This window comes from Hypomesus transpacificus, chromosome 14, assembly GCF_021917145.1.
Source record: "Hypomesus transpacificus isolate Combined female chromosome 14, fHypTra1, whole genome shotgun sequence".
Lineage (NCBI taxonomy): Eukaryota > Metazoa > Chordata > Actinopteri > Osmeriformes > Osmeridae > Hypomesus > Hypomesus transpacificus.
In genome coordinates this window covers 4,451,456-4,471,580 of record NC_061073.1, presented here as the reverse complement: position 1 = coordinate 4,471,580, position 20,125 = coordinate 4,451,456, and the positions used below count along the sequence as shown (strand labels likewise).

At 41.6% G+C, this 20,125-nt stretch overlaps 1 protein-coding gene across 1 annotated transcript in view; it reads right to left on the bottom strand.

Moving 5' to 3' along the window:
• Positions 1–1,043: 1,043 nt before the first annotated feature.
• Positions 1,044–20,125, bottom strand: part of shank2b (SH3 and multiple ankyrin repeat domains 2b) — a 124,334-nt gene continuing 105,252 nt past the window's right edge. Inside the window, exons 14-16 of the mRNA XM_047034685.1 lie at positions 8,253–8,334; positions 4,006–4,088; positions 1,044–2,335 (exon numbers count right to left, since the gene is read on the bottom strand). Of these exons, the coding sequence (XP_046890641.1) occupies positions 2,085–2,335; positions 4,006–4,088; positions 8,253–8,334 (416 nt within the window). The 3' untranslated portion in view covers positions 1,044–2,084. The remainder of the gene's footprint in view (positions 2,336–4,005; positions 4,089–8,252; positions 8,335–20,125) is intronic.

Below are 20,125 nucleotides of genomic sequence, written 5' to 3'. Positions count from 1 at the left end.
ACATGTCCACCAATCAATCCAGCTTACATACCAATCTAGCTTCTGGACGCTTCTACTGTAAATCACTCTTCTTTAGAGCCTTCACATCCTACATGTTACTCTCTGTAATCTACATTTACTTTCCGTTTAGCAGATGCCTTCCTACAAAATGGTTTAAAATAAGTAGGGGTGTAACAATATATTGTGTTGCAAAATCTTTACAATATGTATAGTACTTATTGCAATATATTTTGTATATGACATCCGAGTCTGCACCTCTATCACACGCACATTCACTGTATTCAGAGAAATCGCTTGAACTGAGATAACTAAGTTGTCAGTACAACAAAGAAAGTTATTGAAAATGTTTTGGAAATAAATCTGTTAATTGAATTTCAGTTTCATTTAAAAATGTTGTTCCAAATATTGTGATACGTATTGTATCGTGAACCCAGTAAACTGATACGTATTGTATTGTGAACCCAGTATAGTGATATGTATGGAATCGTGAGCTGAGTGTATAGCCCTAAATATGGTGTGTTTGTTTTACAGTTAGTAAACCAAGTCCAGTCATCATTATCATAAAAACCTTCGGAAACATCGGCAGTCATTATGTTAGATCACACACACAGCTAGTTCACACATTGACACAGCTACATCACATACAGCTATATCGCACACACTCGCACCTAGACTATACAGTTAAATCTTTCACAATCTAGTTCATACACAGACGCAGCTTTATCATACATAGCTAAGTAGATCATAAACAGTAGCACCATGCATATATACTGCTAGATCATATACAACTAGATCCCACACATGAAATACTGATTGATCATACACACACAGATATATCCTGTAGTGGTAGATCCTACACCTGCTAGATCTCACAGACACAGCCAGATCCTACACCGCTAGATCATACAGAGATAAGATACAGCTAGATCATACACAAGTAGCCAAGGAAATATAGCCTACACTACTAGATCACTACTAGAAATATAGCCTACACTACTAGATAATATATACTAAACAAATAGATCATACAGCTAGATTCTACACACACAGCTATAGATCATACACAGCTAGATCATACAAACACATCTAGAGCTTACACAGCTAGATCATACACATACACGGCAGTACACCTCCCAGCAGACCAGGTCATCCTCGGGTCTGTTCTGCAGAGTTACAGGTAAAGAAGGGAGGATGGTGACACAAACAACAGCAAAGACAACAACAATAACCACCATGTCGTTTTCCAGATATACAGCATATAAAGCCCCTCAGACTGCTAAAACAGGCCAGTGATTGGTTTTCTAAAGCTTTCATTGCAGCAGACTGGAGATTTCTTCATAAACATGCCGCAATATATTTCCTTATAGACAGAACAGATGATGTTGTACACACTAATTCAACAGAGTCAGAACAGTAAACATATTTTAAATGTTGTATTCTAAAGCATATTGGGCTCAGTACAGGGAACTAGTTCAGAGCCATTTTCGTTTAGCTAGGATGACAAATGAGGTAGAAGATGTTCACTTGTCTCCTAAAAGACAGTCTTACATCATGGCACCGCGGCTCAAAACTCAGCTGATGTCCAAAACACAATTATCATGCTCTAATGAATACTGGACTCCACTGCACTCTGCCATACTCTGTGTTGTCATGCCACATGAGCGACATGGCTTCCCTCCCCCTTCTTCTCCCTGCCTCATGCAAAATTACATCCACCCATTTCTGACACTGGGGAAAGTAGGATGCACACATGAAACATTAACACAGACAGAAGCCAAGTGAGTTTTAAATGTTGCAAACAAATGTGTTTGTTTTGCTGATGTGAAAATGAAGAGACAACTGTGAGAAAGAACCAACTCGAACTTTCTCTCTCCTTCTCTCTCTCAGTGTTTTTCACACACACTCTCTTTCTCCTTCTCTCATTTTCTCTGTCTCTCTATCTCCACCCGTAAATCAGCCAGTCTTCTCCTCCCAGAAACCCATAGCTAGGGTGGTTAGGATGCTAGCGCCTGTACCCACTACCATGTCCTGTACCAAGACCCCCACCTGCATGTGATAGGCCTCTGACCAAGCCTGGCAGCAGTTCAGGGTAGATTCCAGATCAGCAAACACGCATTCCCATAAACTCGGGGAGTCCCCTGGTGCTGTCCAATGGGAACACGCCTCATTATACTTAGGTTACCCTGTCCAATAGGAAAAGTTCTCCTTACCTCTATCAGGAAGTCTCCTGTCCTAAGCCCCGCCTGCCACGCGACTCCGCCCTCATCCACAGATTCCAGATACTGCAGGGCGGGGAAGGCAGGGGTTGGGGTGAACTCCTCGATGGGGGTGTCCGCTGTAAGGAAGGGAGGCGGGTGGGGGGAAGAAAAGAGAGAGTTAAGAACAGTGGGACAGCATTATCACAGAGACAGACAATGTCCTCATACATTGGACATAAGGGAAGGGGAACATGGTGTGGAGGACTGTGTGTCCTGTCACGTTTCCAGACACACTGTGTTAACACTCAAGAGACAACAATGCTGGGATGTACAGATGCCATGCTCCTTGTAACACTAAACATTATGACAAAATCAAGGACAACGGTACACATAACCAAATGGTGAAAATGGCTGGGTTCATAATTGGATGTGTCACAGCACTAAACATGTATAGTACTGTAAGATAGTGATTTACAAGCAGTGTCATGTTGTTGTCAAAAATCCCAATTCCTTGCTAATGCTGGTTGGATGTGGGCTGGGTAACAGTCGAGGTCAGGAGGAGTTTCTCTTGGGTCCAAACTCCCTACTGTATACTGGGTATTGTCCAGTGGAGAGATGGAAGGAGGGACAGAGAACAGAGAGAGACAGAGAGCAAAGGGGAAAGAAGGTGACAGAGAGACACTGAGACAGAGCATGAGAGAGACAGCGAGACAGAGGGGAAGCAATTTAATAGTAGTGTGTGTGTGTGTGTCTGTGTGCCTGAGTGAGAGAGATAGTAGTGTGTGAGGTGTGTTTGTGAGTGACAGAGTGAGTGAGTGAGTGAGTGAGTGAGTGAGTGATTGAGTGAGTAAGATGACTGGGCTTCTCCACATGGCAATTACGGCCACACTGCAGATGTGAAAGCTGAAGAGCATGAAGACAGTATGGTGTGATCAGTGACTGCACACATGATGGCAGCTTTCAAAGCTTGCCATCACCATACCACTTCCAACATGCATCCACAAGGCATTTTAACACTACTTAGCTGATATTAGGGTGAAATGTTCTTCCACTGAGAGAAAAAATCTTAAATATACGGATCTCAGATTTATATACAAAAAACAAACAAAACATTGTTAAATAGCATAGTTCTCTTTCAGTCAAGAGAGTGAGGAAGAGTATAGAGCACGTTTTCCCTTAAGAACTTTAGTCATGGCCACTCCAAGAAACCAGAGGTGACAAGTGACACGAAGGATAAATCACTTGTGTGCTTTGGGGGAAATGCTTGGGGCAGTTGCTAGTCAGCCCTGCTCCGTCTACTGGAGACATTTATCATGCTAAAACCCTGTGACGCTCGGTGCTTATTTTGTAGGCTGGACAAATACAATTGTAAGTTTTACATGGCTAATATAAAGTATACAATTTTGAAACCTTAGGCTACTTTGAGGATTTATTGGTGACAAGCGTGGCAGCGTGTTGGGGGAGAAATAAATCTGTGATCTAGGCTATATTAAACTTGGTGAGTAACAGCGCAGTGGTGAAGAGCTAACCGTGCGCGTCATTTTGTCTATTCAACCTCGGCTCACAAACAACCCATGTGACTGTCAGACCTTTCGCATGTGATAAAGTATTGGGATTTCAGGAGCTGTATGGGTGTAAAGGTGCTAAACAGTGTTCGTGATGGTTCTCACTGATGAAACAAACAGTGGGGGGTAGAGGCACTACACGAACACAAACAAGGGGTTGGTCGGTCGGTTGGTTGTTGGGGGGGGGGGGGGGGGGGGGGGGGGGAGCGAACAGTCACTAGGAGTGCGGGTCCGTGTCCTACCTTTAGCCCCTCGTAGCACAAACCCGAATCCTTCATTATCCTTCTTCTGCAGAACTACCGTCTTCTCGTCAATAACACAGTCGCTGTGGAGAAAATTCCGCGCATAACGACCGTTATTGCATCCTATCATCCTCATCATCGCCACAGCTGCTCGCCCCGAGCTTCTCATCTTCACGTCGCCCGCACACGGAATTAATCAACTACAAGAGTGAACAGTGCGATGTGGCAGCGTCTCACCATCCGTCACCGAGCACCTTCAAAGAACAACCCCACCTTTACAGAAAACGTTGCTGTGGCATAAGAAAGTGCTGGCCTGAGCCGGCGACAAGGGTTGACGTTAGAGAGAAACATTTCCACCAGGGGACCCCAGTTGTGTGATGAGAAGCGCAAGCAGAAAACACGAGACGGAGAAAAAAAAAACATTGCTGAGGGAGTGGGTCAGGGAATGAGGGAGGGATCGGAATGACGGGGTAGGGGAATAAAATATGAGTGAATGGATGGATGAATGAGGGTTGAGAGAGTTATTTATTTCTGTGAGATAGACCGATTAAGTTGTTTGTTTCTTCAAAAGCCGTCTGACTGCCCTAAATAGCAACACCCGGATTTAACATGTGTAGCTACATGTCACAACTGTGACGGGAGATGTAATCTGTTTGGTTTGCTGCATAGCCTATTACCATGTGACCCAAGAAATAGCCCCTACTGTAGTAAATTTGTTCGGATTTTTTTGTGTCACATTAATTCCGAAAGAATATAGGGTAATTTTGCCAATTGATCACACTTAATTTAATAAAAAAGAAACACCTGTATAGCCTAGTGAGCGAAGAGAAGAAAAACAACCTATCCTGTGAAATCATCTGGTAAATAATGCATTATAATAGAGCGTGGACCCATAAAGCAAACAGAGCTAAATAACATCTACCTAATATGCTCTTTCAATCTTGTCCTCGGTCAAATGGCCACAGGCCAGGCGTAGAGGACAGGCCAACAGAATCAAGCCCCCTAGTGTTGCACAGATGAGGAACTCGGATGCAGATATGCTGCGTGTGTGATCTAGCCAGGCAGCGGTAGCTAGCAACAGGGACTGTGGGAAGCCAGGTTACCATGGTAACACTCCAGCTTCTCTGAGCAGGCGTGGTGACGATGTCTGAGATGCACTAAGCCTAGCTGTGGACCTAGTAGGTCATCAATGTTATACTGCCACAGCAATGAGATTAGTATTAAACATAGATTATATTAATTTAAAAAGTCTGTGAAATGCCTATACATATATTTTCCAAGGACAACCTTGTGAAAGAATCAATAGGCCTACTGTTGTATACAATGATGGAGAGAAGAATGAGAAGGTCTATTCCAGGATGTTTATCTGCTACCAGAGGCCATGGCTGGCTGAAGACTTTAGGAAGGCACAGGTGAATAGCATGATTCACACTGGATACACTCCACAGGAGATGTTGAGAGACAGGGTACACAAGGAGAGTCTGTGTGGCCTTCACCTCGGTGGCACATGCCAAGACAGCCTGCAGTCTGCAGAAAGGCACTGGCACGGACTTCCTTCCTGCCTTTGCGTCACCATGGCAACCTGCTCTGTGTACTCTGAGCCTGTCACTCTATAAAGTAGGAGGCGAGTCTGAATACAGTTGAATAGAGGGTCTCTCTCTTGTCTTTCTCTACTCTCTGCCCTTTTTCCTGTTCTCTCTTCATGCTTTCCCCTTGCCCTCGCTCTGATCTCCCCCTGCTCCCTCTCTCTGCTCTCTCCCTGCCCCCTCTCTTTGCTCTTTCTTCCAGCTCTTTCTCTCTCTGATTTCTCTCTTTCTACTCTCTCTTTAAATTCTCTCTCCCTTTTTGCTCTCTATATATTCTTTATCTCTGCACTGTCCTCTATCGTTTTGCACACTCTTTGCTCTCTATGTTTCATCTCTGCATTCTTTCTCTCTTTACTCTTTCTGCTCTCTCTTTGTCATGACTCCCCCCTCCCTATTTTAATCTTTCTCTTTACCCCTCTACCCCCTCCACCCCAAGAATCACCATCAGTGTAGACAAGAGCCAAACCAGCAGTGTCAGAATGCACGCAACCAGAGACCAGAGAAAACTATGCATGGAGCTGAGGAACAGACTCACTAGTTTAGACCTGATCAGCAGCACATTCTACACACAGCTCTAGACCAGTCATACTTAGATGGAACACTTAGTTCCACGCATTTTTGCTGCACTGTATGTATGTAATATTGTAGTTGAGAAGTTATGGTTGCCCTGTAGATAGATATTATTACTGTTACACCGTGACTGGTAGCTGACATGTGGTTAATTTGCATTGTGTATGGTCAATACAGGACATTGTATAACCGCTGAAATACTTCCAGAAATATGCACTTCTGATGCTTGATTTTCTGCTATACTTATTGCATTATTTGTTTTTACTTTGGTTAAAAGCATCTGCTTGATGAATACAATTGCATGTAATTGTTTTAAGGCTTTATTTCTAGAGAGTCTATTAGGACCACACACTACGTCCTCAGAGCTCATGTTTTCCTGGTCAGAGGCTTTGTAGTGGATGTTTGCATAACATTTGCTCTGGGTGCCCAGGAGCGAGCTCAGCCCCAAGCTCAGCCTTACATCATCCACCATCTGACGGTGAGAGAAGGAGTCAGGGAGAGAGATATAGATAGAGAGTTAGAGCAAGGAAAGAATGAGAGAAATGGAGAGAGAGAGAGAAAGAAAGGGAGGGGGTGAAAGAAGTAGAGACAGAAAGAGAGGGAAAGAGAAATAGAGAGGGGAGAGAGATCACACACTCCCACTCATCACCCCATAGAAAGTTCTCAAGGGCCTCCACTACAGATTTGCTATAAATGGGTTTTGCTATGGGGTTTTTGTATTGTGTTTTCTTGACAGTGCTATGGTTTTATCACATATTCACTGACCATGTTCATAGAGTATAACTGATCTTTTAACTGATATTTTACCACATTATGTTCTATTTTATTATATTCTGCAAAGTTATGTTCCATTCTATTCTGTTTTAGGTTATTCAAATCAAATGTATTTGTATAGCCCTTTTTACACGCAAGCATGTCACAGAGGGCTTCACATGCACCCATAGATCTGCCCCTCAACCAACCTAAACCCTCAAGGAAGACAAGAAAAACTCCCAACGGGAGAAAAAATGGAAGAAACCTTGGGAGGAGCAATTCAGAGAGGGATCCCCTCCTCCAGAGACGGTTGGTAGGAGAGGAGCAGAACACAAGCTAAACATAGTCATACAGTGTCAATGGGTTTTGAAACACAAAAATCCATTGTTCGGCTTTATAGACGTTGGATGGGACCGGGAAACTCGCTGTTGGCCGTCATGGAGACTGGACTCCGGGTGACAACCTGGTCCAGCGTTGGCAGACCGACGACCAAGCAGGTCCTGACAGCTCAAACCCCCCACACCACAGGGAATGTGTTGTTCTATTACGTTCTGTTCTATACTGTTCGGTTTTTAGATCTATTTTATTATTTTCTGTACAGTTTTATTGTAAAGCAGTTTTGTTCAATGAGGCTACTTGTTTGTTCTGTGGGATTGTTGGTTGATAGTGAAATATTTTTTATGTAGAAATTATAGAAAGTGAAAAAAACACCAAACCAGGAAAAATGGTTCTTGTGAGAAGAAAAAAAGAATTATGAAGGAAATAACTGTAAACGCTTTACCTAATTCGATTTGACAGTACTTTTATGTGTGAATGTGAATGTGTGATATCCTATACATGAATATAATGCAAACACACACAGATGGGAAGCTGCCCTCTCGATGTTGTTGGATTGCGTCAACATTGTCATTTTCTCTACCTCAACACCTTTGAGCTAATGATGATTTATGGTTTGAAGTCCCACATACATTAGAAGGAGCATATACAGGCCATTGACCTGTTTTTTCTGGATGAGGAACAATGGTAAACTGTTTCTGTATATTGGACTGTACGAGATCAATAACCTTTTACAACTATTGATACAATAGCTTAATTATAAAAACAGCGCAGCATTGCAACCGTATCCCATTTTAGAAATATACTGTATTTTTACAAATAAGACAGAATTTGAATGTGTTTCTAACATTCCCATAATGCTAATGGTAAAATAACATGAAAGTATTTTATATCAAATGTCATACAATGAAATGCTGTTATTCTTAAAGATAGACATCATCTTCAATGAACTTTACAAGCCTTGGTGTGGGTTAGCCAAGTTTGTTTCTGTAGTTGTCCTACCTTGATGCATCGAAGCTGTCGTACGATCCTACAGTGTAGTGTCTAAACAGCTTTCTCCTCTCAGCCCGATCAGCTCTGGCATCTGGAACACAATACATTTACATATATTAATTTTGAAGACGCTTTTATCCAAACCAACGTAGTGCATGTAGTAGGTGCAAATGATAATCAAGGACTACAAGTGCACAGTTCTAACAGCATGTCAGTGGTTGGTACCAAAGAACGGTCTGTAAAAGACATAATTGCAATAATATCATAAACCTGAGTATGGACACTCAACATTTCTAAATGTTGAACTTTCCTCTTCTTTAACAGTGGCTGACTGAATGCAAGAAGAAAGTTACATTAGTAAGGAGATTACAAAATAGTCGCTATAGGAAACTTCTTATAACCTTATGAATAATTATGAATCATTCTCAGATTGTGTTTGCTTGTGTGACCTGCTTAATAAAAGAGTTCAGGGATTGAAGACATGGCCCAGAATGAACAGTAGAGACCCTTTACTTAGATTACACAGAATCAAACTTATTTAAATAATCTAGAGAGGGTACAATTTCTGGGGAAATTGTGTGCTTGCGGTCGCTGCAGCCGGGGGCATTTTCTTTACTATATCACCTCCAAACCTATTAATTAAACTAATATAAAACGTCCAAACATTTGGACAAAGGCAAGAGTTTTCATAAGTATACTTACATTTTTAAACTGATAGTATGTCTGTATATTTAAAATACATATGTATGCATACATACTGTCGAAGACTGTATCAATTAAAAAACATACAACATACATTTGTTGCTGCCTATTTACTCCACAAAGCGTGAGTGTAGAAGTGTTCTCTTATTTTCCTTAGGTAGGCTAATGGTAATGTGGGAGACTCACATAGCCTAGTTGAAACAGCTGCATCAAAACTAAGAAAAAAGGACAATCCTGTGAAATGTTCTTCCTAAACTATATTTACATTTACATTGTCATTTAGGAGACGCTCTTATCCAGAGCGACTTACAGTAAGTACAGGGACATTCCCCTGAGGAAAGTAGGGTGAAGTGCCTTGCCTAAGGACACATCGTCATTTGACACGGCCAGGAATCGAACTGGCAACCTTCAGATTACTAGCCCGACTCCCTAACCGCTCAGTCGCCTGACTCCCATTATGACTTACTATTCCTCTTCTACTGTTGTTTTTGAATTTCGCATTTCGAATAATGAAACCCTTCTGGCAATATCTTAGCTAGGATCATGATTCAAACGGTACCATCTGCTAACTGAACATATTCCCCCAAAAAAGTTAACAAGCTTAACATTTATTTTTGGCTAACTGGCTAAATATAACAAGTTTGATGGAAATACGGTTTGGCGAGTTTCCAATTTAACTGTGGTCTAAAATTACTTGAAGATGCTGTAAAGCAAATTCCATGATTTGCTTCTCTGTAAATTACAGACAAGACGGCTGGGAAAATTCACAAGTTCACGAAAGTTTGGTATCTCGTGAACACCTTTACACAATCACACATCAAAAAGTGCTGTAAAAATATTTCATATTCTGAATACAATGTTGTCAGTGTGTTAATGTTGGAGTCCCGACCAAGGGCGTCGTTAGACCCAGTTTACTGGGGCACGTACCCTAGTATAAATCTGCTGTGCCCCAGTAAAATCTAAAGTTTGAGTTTTAACAATTTACTTTATTAGTCAGTGCATTAATTTAGATCGATAATCCAGGAAAAAATCAATGCAGTATCACAATCCTCGCTAGTAAAATCAAAGCAGTTTAACCGAAAACACAAACCGATGCCTGCAGAATTTCATGTCAGCGCGCTCTTCTGAACTTACCAAATAGCCACTGCAGCATGCACGGGTGTCGGACTCGACACACAAGTCAGAATTAAGGTAGGCTAAGAAAACATTACAAAACTAAAGAAAGTTTCTAAATGATAGGCCTACCGATCATCATATTTTGACTTAACATAAAAACAATATTACTTGAAGCTCAAAAAATAATATTAGCGCTATTAGTGAATCCAACAAAAAGAATTGGCGCTTGCATTAACAATTGATGTCCCAGCCAAAGCTGATATCAAACTTGTACAACTGTTGTAGTGGGTTAAAAGTCACATGACATGAAAACTTCACTTTAGAGGTTATTTAATATTAATATGAGTTCCCCTAGACTGCCTTTGGTGCCCCAGTGGCTAGACATTTTTATAGGTGTAAACCTACCCCTTTGTATTCTTCTCCGCCTTTGAGAAAATGAAAGCTCAAACGCTTGGTTTGAAAATCTCCTCCTTGTGACGTCACAAGGAGGAAGGTTACCTTCCATCTCTCTGCTTTGCCCGCCAAGATAATATGGCCCGCCCATGAGAAACTGAGCTATGACAGTGCAAGTATTTTTATCCTCGAGAGACATCGTGGCTTACAAACGAACAAGTTTGCAAGTATTTTTACAGTGATGACCCAGTGTCTTAATTTTATTTTCTCTGGAAATGCGCCGACACAACTTCCCGAAGTTTTGAATGTCTGCGCCAAACATTTCAGCTATGACTGTTTCCTAAACTTGAGCTAATACAAAGGTGGCCTTGCTGAAATGAAATTCTGGATCAGTACAAACTCTCCTTCGTCCAGCTACAAACCTCGACAAGTAAGTTAACTAATGCTATATCATTGTGTTGCTTTACTGTATATGGTTACCGAGCTTGCTTCCCTTAGAATGTGGCTGTAACATTACCTCTGCAGCTAACAGCTGAGTTACTGTAGCTAATGTAAAGGTAGGTAGCATCGAGTATGTGTGTGAATACACGCTGTAACACGAGTGTTGTACACTCCTTTGTTATTTGGATAACCTTTCTGCTGTTATGGCGCGCGTGATATCCGCCTTTCCCGTCATTGAAATGACTGAGTGTGCACATCTGCAAACCAGGGTGATCAGATGAGAATTGGGAAAATTCAAGGCATTTTACAGCAACGGGGCTACAAGCCGTTGCGATACAGCCATTGTAAACATTAACGCATGGTGCCGCCTCTCTCCTCCTCATTAGCATTTCAAATAGTGGTGGGCCGTTATCGGCGTTAACGTGCTGCGATGACGTGAGACTCTTATCAGGCGATAAAAAAATATCGCCGTTAATCTATTCTCAAAGTTGGGTTGGGAGCTGGGTCTATACTACGCAAGCTATGATGACTTTCACCTTGATATTTTAGCGCGGATGTATACCAAGCCGAATTGCACTGTAGGGGGCGAGAACCTGTGTGTATGGTTTAATTGTGTATGAAATTACCACGTCAAACGTGACGTGCTAACATGGATGCAGCTATGAAGCCGCCTGGTTTGCTTCAGGGATTTTTTTTTTTAAGAAGCTTCCCAATGGAAACCTCGACAAGACTGAGGCCCCGTTTACACAGGAGAAAAACGCATATATTTTCATGCGGTTTGGGCCTTCATTTACACGAAAACTGAGGTTTTATCATGGAAATTATCAATTCTAAAAACTCCAAAGTGGAGATTTCTTTTTTAGATTCTCGAACGTCACAGTATGGGACTAAAAAAGCATCACGTCATGTGAGCGTCCCGTTTATAGTAATAGGTGCGTTCGACTTCATGCAGCGCCGGCATCGCCTGCATGTGCCTGCAGCCTGGCTGACTTGAAGGAGCCATGGCTTTCTCAGCTTCACGCAGCCGGCTGTCGGCACTGCCGGTGCTGCATGAAGTCGAACACAAATAGCGTAATGGGGTAATTTATTTTTGAATTGCGTTACATTTCTGAATCACGAAATTCATTTGTGCATCACATTTGTGAATCATTCAAACAAATGAACCTTGCGCCTGAAAGGTGAAGGAAGTCGATCGTGTTGTTCGTAGTTGTTGTTGATTTTGACAATTCTGATTGGCTTGCATGGCTTTATCCTTCACATTACACTGCCGTCTACAGGTTTGGCATAGTTATGATGGCGCTCGGGGGCGTATATGCGGGTTAATGTAAACAGAAACATTTTTGAAAACGTACTTGTGTGTGTACGACGTTATTTTTGAAAATGGAGGGGCAGAAATATTTGTTTCTGTAAATACCCTGCTATGTGTAAACGTGGCCTAAGGTTGTTTGCACCTTGTGCTATGCGGAATTCGTTTACTGTAGGAGTTCTTCCAGTCTCAAATACCACACAAAACATCCCTGAACGCAAAGCATCCCTGAACTAAAGGCCGATTTATACTCCTGCGTCTCCGTTAACGGACAGACGCACGCACGGAGTCGGGCGGAGTCGGACAGATTGGTTGAATTTATACTACTCCGACGGCTCTGCGTGCTGAAAGCAATTCACAGCCAGAACAGTAGATGGCACTGCGATGCTAGCTAGGTTATCGAAAAGTCGGAGCAAATTTACAAATGAACCGTTTCATCAATAAAATAAGCAAATTTTCAGCAACTACACTGCCCATTTCTCATCACATTTGAATTCAGATGCTGATTTACATGTAGCGTTTAGCTGAAATAAGAGTTGTAAAAACTTACAACAATGGCGGTCAAAGGATTCTGTTCTCTTGTTGGTCACGGCAACTCCGCCCCCACCCCTGACGCAAGCGATTCTTAATACGGACCAATCATAGCCAAGGGGTATCCGTAAAAAGACGCATGGACAGACGGATAGTCAGGAAAATCAGGAGCCGCACGCAGAGCTCTGCGAGGGCTCTGCGAAGACACGCAGAGGGCGTTTCTTGATGGAGAGGGCGTTCCCCGTGTGCGTGTGCGTAAAAACGAAGAAGTATAAATCGGCCTTAATGCGGAAGATGCCGGGAAGAGTCGTCGTCAAACTACGATGTTTGAGTGCAACCAAGGCAGGCCCGTCAGCACATCTATATCAGCCAAGCTAACTAATCTAATAAACAGTTAATAAACACAAGTAGGCTACATTTTATGGACCATAATTTATTTTCATCACCAATTATCATAGTAGAACAGCTTTCTCAAGCAATTTGTGATGCATTTCGAAATAGGAGATGATGGTCTAAATGCGCCACCTGGCTTGAGAAACCCGTTCTCAAAGACTTACTTTTAGTCTTTATTTGGGTAGCGCACATATTCTGATTGCCTTCGGCGGAATTCAAAGGACATATTTTAATCTAGATTAATCTAGATTAACCCCAATATTACAGTTAGATTAATCTAGATTAAAAAAACATTCTATGGCCACCACTAATTTAAAGCTAAAGACATAGAAACAGTGCGTCTTGTGGATAGCTCATTGTGGGACTGCTCATAGTGGCTGTAATTATGCACCAAGGCTGAATTTCGGGAAAGAGACTCCAGATACAGTATTAGGGGGACCACTAATACTACAGTATTAGGGGACCACTAAGGCCTATCCACCTGTTTCTCCAGCAACCATAGAGTTAATATAACTAGAGTACGCTACTTCCAAGATGGCGTCCCCATTCATTTCTATGAAAAATGCTCAGTGGCGCAGTGAGGCAAGCGAAATCGCGAGACTGGACGCGGCCATCTTTCCACTTCCGTATCTTCCTGTCAAGCTTTAAACAGTGGCTCTTTTTTTCCCTAGCTCCGAGAGCTCATGTAAATCGGCTATCGGCCAATGTGAACTTTTGTGCTCGTGCCCTGTTAGTATCCGCAAGCACATTTGCAGGCAACTTTCATTGACTAAGCAAATAAATGGGTTGCTAGTTTACCCATTTCGGATTGGTTTCAAACTTAGCAAAAATAGGGAAAAATTATTCTATGAAAAAGCTAGTAGTATGAGCCAGGTTCGAGAATCAAACAAAAATTATTGGGGGAGATAGTTTTGTAAATGTTGAATGGAGTTAATAGAATAAAAACGACCGGAAGAGTCGGAAACCTAACCGTACATGCAATACCACCTACATCCACCGGGGTCGTTGCTTCAAGCCTTGGGGCGAGGGGTGGGGGCTTGCCAGCAACCAATCGGTGCTGAACTACTTCCGGTTTTGTGTTTCCTGTTCAGCGTCTAACCTCTACTAGCGTACAATACATGATATCGACAGAGAAGGCAACATTACATTTATTAGAATAAGTTGTGTTTAATTAAATGTTCTTAACATGAGCTCAGGTTCAACTTGTGCCGTTGTTGGTTGCCATAAGAAAAAATAAAATTGAAGATTTGCGTCGGAAACGTCTTGCTTCGAACATCAACAACTTCGAAGAAATTGTTCGTGTCCATTGCCCTATGCTTTGCACTCCATGCCAAGGAATAAGGAACGCAAAACAGCGTGGCTTGCAGCTTTGAAACGAAAACACCCTCCAAAGAAAGTGTATGTTTGCTCTTTCCATTTCTTAAAAAAAAAAACTACCGAACTGTATCCTGTATCTGGGCTACGCAATAATGCAATAATGGCATCACTATCAATATTGCCATTATTAATGGTAATGTTAATAGTAGGTGGATAAATAAAGACAGTAAGCATGAACATATTAAATTACAAGTGTAAAAGTACATTTTGTCAAGTGCTGTGCATATGTAGTATTATATTTTTACCTTCCACAGAATAGCTGCTGCATGGCTACATGACTTCCCTAACCCAATTGTCTCAATGTATTGTAGCTAATGTATTGTAACTTGCTTAACTACATGCTCTTATGGTTCTTCCCTTTGGCACTTATTTTGGTTGTTCACAATTTGTGCTTCATGGCTACCCGCAATGTTTTTGGGGCTATCTTGTTGTTATTATCACTGACCAATGCACTTTGTAAAGCACTCTCTTGGAAGTCGCTTAATTTGGATGAAAGCGTCTGCTAAATGAGTAAATGTCAATGACTCCACTTTCCCTCAGCGTTACCCATGCTGTATGTTTAGCTTCATTGACACTCTGACTGGGCTCTACTGCTGTCTTCAAAAATATAAAGCTGCTGTGTTTCTTCAACAATACTGTAGGCTACCTATTTTGTTACTATGCAAGTAAGTATATGCTTCTGTGCTTGTGTAATTACGCAACTCTTCGCCATCAACACCTTCAGAAAATAAAAGGTAAATATAGCTGCAAGCAGCGATGCGGGTTCCTCCGCAAAATATTATAAACATGTACACTGTAGAAGATCGAGAGTTGGACAACAAAAGAGCAAAACTACTTCATGTTTGGCCAACAACAATAGGCTGAATGGGGATTTGAACTCATGAGCATAAGTGATGTATGTATGAATAGAAAGGGCAGAGTATTAGCTTTGGTCAGCTTTGGGACAAAGGTTAGGAATTTCAAGGTGAAATTGCATGAATTTGTGCAGGGTATTTCAGAATGATGTCATCCTGTTTAACTAAACAGATAATCAAAATTATGACAGGCCAAAATATAATGGCTGGATTCCAACCTAATACTTTATACTTTACAGGTCACCATCCCAGCCCATTGAGCTATTATAAGTGTTGAGTAGTGTCATGTTCAGTAACTGTATAAAAAAGTAAGCTGTTTCTCCTGTGGTAAGCGTTGTTAGATTCAGCCAACGTTGAAACTGCTCTAATTCAATCATATTTTGACATACTAAGGTGAAATTGTTTGTGGTACTTCAGAATGATGTCATCCTGTTTAACTAAACAGATAATCAAAATTATGAAAGGCCATAAGATTATGGCTGGATTCCAACCTACGACCTTATACTTTACAGGTCACCATCCCAGCCCATTGAGCTATTCTCAGTGTTGAATATTGTCATGTTCAGTTACTGTATTAAAAAGTAAGCTGTTTCTCCTGTGGTAAGCGTTGTTACTAGAAGAAGTTGAAACTGCTTGTACATTTCCTATAAAAATGGGACAACAGGATGACTGGGTTGCTGCTGTAAAGAATAACTTACTTGTAGTTTTTATAAAAGGTTGTTTGGACTGCCATAACTTGTCATGGAAGGGAATTTCAAATCATGCCTAGCATCAGTGGGGATGTGTCCTGGCTTAGGTTACTGAAATGAATTTGTGCAACAGACAAGGGTTCCACCTGAACAATCAATTTACTTCATTAGAGATAACCATTAGCGTTATCTCTACCATGCGTAGACTACAAGTACATTTAGTCATTTTAGCAGACGCTCTTATCCAGAGAGACTTACAGTAAGTACAGGGATATTCTCCCGAGGCAAGTAGGATGAAGTGCCTTGCCCAAGGACACAACGTCATTTTGCAAGGGCGGGAATCGAACCAACAACCTTCTGATTAATAGCCCGACTCCCTAACGGCTCAGCCATCTGACCTCCAGTAGCTAGCTACTGTGGTGAACCTGGCTTGTTTTGCAGTGGTTTACACAGTCTCGCTAAACAGATGATTGGAGTGTTGTGATGGGCTCAAATAAACACGCATTGCTATGTTTTACAACCGGAGGATTTATCGGAAGACTAGAAACCGTTTTGTCAGAATAAAAAATAAAAAACTATGCCTTTGACTGGTTTTGAACCTACAACCCTTTGCTTACAAGCACAACATCTCAGCCAATTGAGCAATTCCCAGGCATGGAATACACAAAGTTCAATAACTGGATTATAAAAAAAGCTGTTTCTCAAATGGCGAGCATTGTTAGATTTGGTCCAAGTTCAAACAGCTGTAATTCAGTCATATTTTGACATATCAAGCTAAAACTTTGCATGGTACTTCAGAGGCATGTCGCCTTAAAGCCTATTAGGTTTGAACCATCCTTCAAGAATACATTTGATTTAGTGACACAAACATATTAAGGCAATGTGGACATTTACATAAATACACCCCTTTCAGCCATTTTTACTTGATTCAATTGCCTTAAGTACAATTTCTAAATACGTCAATGATACATATCTGTACCAAATTTCAAGTCAATTAGACCTTTGGTTCAAGAGAAGAGGAATTTTGAAGGTTTTCCAAAATTATCACTGTACAGGAAAATCCATCATGGCGGATCTTATGGGTCCTTGAGGCTTTTTTGTTTTTCGTGAAAAATGAGGCATGCACACCAAGTTTCAGAAGAATTGGAGCAATGGGGTGGAAATGCCATCACTTAGAAAATTTGACTTTTGGGCGTGGCCTGTGGCGCCCCCCATGGTCCGATGTGGCCCATATTTGGTGTGGGGGTACCCACTTGGATGTAATATCAATTTGCCAAATTAGAAAATTTATGACAAAGGACTTTTTGAGATATTGGGGCGCAAGGTTTTAATAATAAGAAGAATACCAACAATAACAATAGGTTCCCTCCTACCGAAAGGAACCTAATAAGAATAAGAATACCAACAATAACAATAGGTTCCCTCCTACCGGAGGAACCGAATTAACAACGTTGATGTAGCTAACATTGGGTCATTGCTTCATGTCATCTAGCCACTCAGACGGGATGGATGAGGGACTGTTACGGTACTGTCGTCACGACTTGTTAAAACATCCATGGTGTGTATCCACCTCCGTTTTTTGTCCATTTGTGCTTCATCCATGGAGAAACACCGGCTTTTACAGCAAACAAGATAGCAATCTACGAGCTATCAAACGTACACAAGCTTCGAACCGGAAAATGAGAACCAGCTTCCGGTTGAAACCCGCTATGAATCATGGGTTAATTCGCTAACCAGGAAAAAGGTGGATATAAAAGCATCCAAAAACCTCATATCATGTGACCTTTAAGCAAGGGACATTTCTATAGGCGAGTAGTGCATTGTGCGCAGCAAGCTTGAAAGAAAAAAGTACGGTGGCCCTGAAGTGCAAAACACACCCCCTAATATGAGTACATCCCCCAAATGAGAACACTCCCCCCGATTATGAGTCAACTCCCCCCAAATCGGATGACTTGTTCACCTCCCCCCAATACAAAAACACGCTCCCCCAAATGGAAAACGACATTACATTAACTCAAAAACACATTACATTAACTCTGAATGGAAAGGGTAGGTACTACACTTTAGCGCTGATTGGATGCAGTAGGTTAACTAACAAGAAATATGAAATATGCAATAGCCTGGCCGAGTTACGTGTTTATTTGTTAAGTTAGAATCACTTAACGCCACATGGTGTCAGAAGTACTTCAGTTAAAAAGATAGATTAGAAATACCATATTTTGATTAAAAGTTATGACCTTTCTAGTGACTAGTGGAGACATAGGGGAAACCGGAATGATCCTGTCCCAAAAGTAGCTAGCGCTATGGCTGGATACTCCTCTCGATAACTAAAAAACGTTCGAGTTTCTTCCACAATCGACCGAATTGGCCAAACAAGGCATGTACATTTAGCTTACAGTTTACATAATCTACCTAGTTAATGTTGTTTTTCGAAGTTTTTTAGAAATCTGCTCAAATCGAAGCTAAACAGTGCTACTACCGTCATTGCTGCCTGTCACAAATGGCCAAGCCGGACACGTCATTCTTTCCTGAAAACACTCGCGTCACTCCCACAAACAAATTCTTCGTAAGTAAAAAGTTGAGATTTTTAATTGACAATATTGACAACACATATCATGGTCTCCGCTCTGGCTCCGCCTCAGAAAACAATGGCTGCCGTTGCAGACGATAGATTTATTTCCCCCTCCCACTAACCCCTTAACCAATGATATGTGCTTTGAGCTTAAGTTGTCATGAGTATCTGGCAGTTTTCAGAAATAAAATCGGTGATTGGATGGCAAAGTTATTAAGGCGGGATCTATGGGTCTTTTTCGACCCATATTTGAATGGTCCGGCAGGAAAGGGTTCTTCTTTAGAAAGTTAACGAGTCGCAAGTTTGCGGTAAAATGCAGTTGGGTTGTCAAGGTCAAAACACTATATGTAGCAGCTGTGAATCAAATAAACTTATTATAAATAATGTTATGTTATTGTTTGGCTCTTACACTGAATGTTTGCTGCTTCAGTCCAGATTTAAAAGTATTGAAAAGTAGTTTCCGCGACTGAAAATGGCACGTGTTGAGGACCAGCCTTAACCATATTTTGTAGAGGGTGTTAAATGTGTAGATTTTGGGTTGGGCGTGTGGATTTTGTGAAGGTTTAAATCATCCCCCCCCCCCCACAGCCTGGAAACATAGCTAGCTACATAAGATGTTAATCACCCTGGCCTGTGCATGTGGCGTTTCTGCAGCTGTCTTTTTGCAGTTTTACCTAGTTAGCTATCTTCCAGAAGCTGCTGAACTGATGTTCTGCTGTAGGTCGGTAGGCACAGGTTTTTGACGTTAGTTACGTTTGTGACTGTGGCTAGCTAGTTAGATACCGTTTGCTTCATTTTTGCCACAAAAACCTTAGCCTAAACAAAACATTATGCCTAAACCGTGCAACGGAACCTTCCAGCTGATACAAGCAATGCTTTCGGGGTACAAGAAGCTTATTTTGACACCAACATAGTTTATGTAGTGCAAAAATTTAGGGAACAGTTAGGGTGGGAAAATAATTAGTAATTAATAAATACATATATATGAAGAGAATATAGGTTGTGCCATGCCAAAGACTAACACAACCAATGACAACTCAGAGTATTCAGGAGATATACAACTTTGAGACTGTATCAATGGGAGTATAAGTATTGAGCAGCAACCAGCTGCGAAGTGAAGGAGAACTGGTGCAGGCTAGGGATTCTTAGAAACTCGTTGTGAGGAACAAGCTTCTTTTCTCAGGTGTTGTTTTTACAGACCAGGCCATCAAATCAAATGAAGAACCCTCACTCCTCCTCTGCTGACCAAACAGTGACCAAGCCAGCCCTAAAGCAACGATCAGGGGTCAAACCTATTTTAAAACTCATTCAATTTGGGAAGTGCTTTGAAAAAGGGGAGTCATATGGCTGAGCGGTGAGGGAGTCGGGGTAGTAATCAGAAGGTTGCTGGATCGATTCCCTGCCGTGCCACATGATATTGTGTCCTTGGGCAAGGCGCTTCACCCTACTTGCCTCGGGGGGAATGTCCCTGTACTTACTGTAAGTCGCTCTGGATAAGAGCGTCTGCT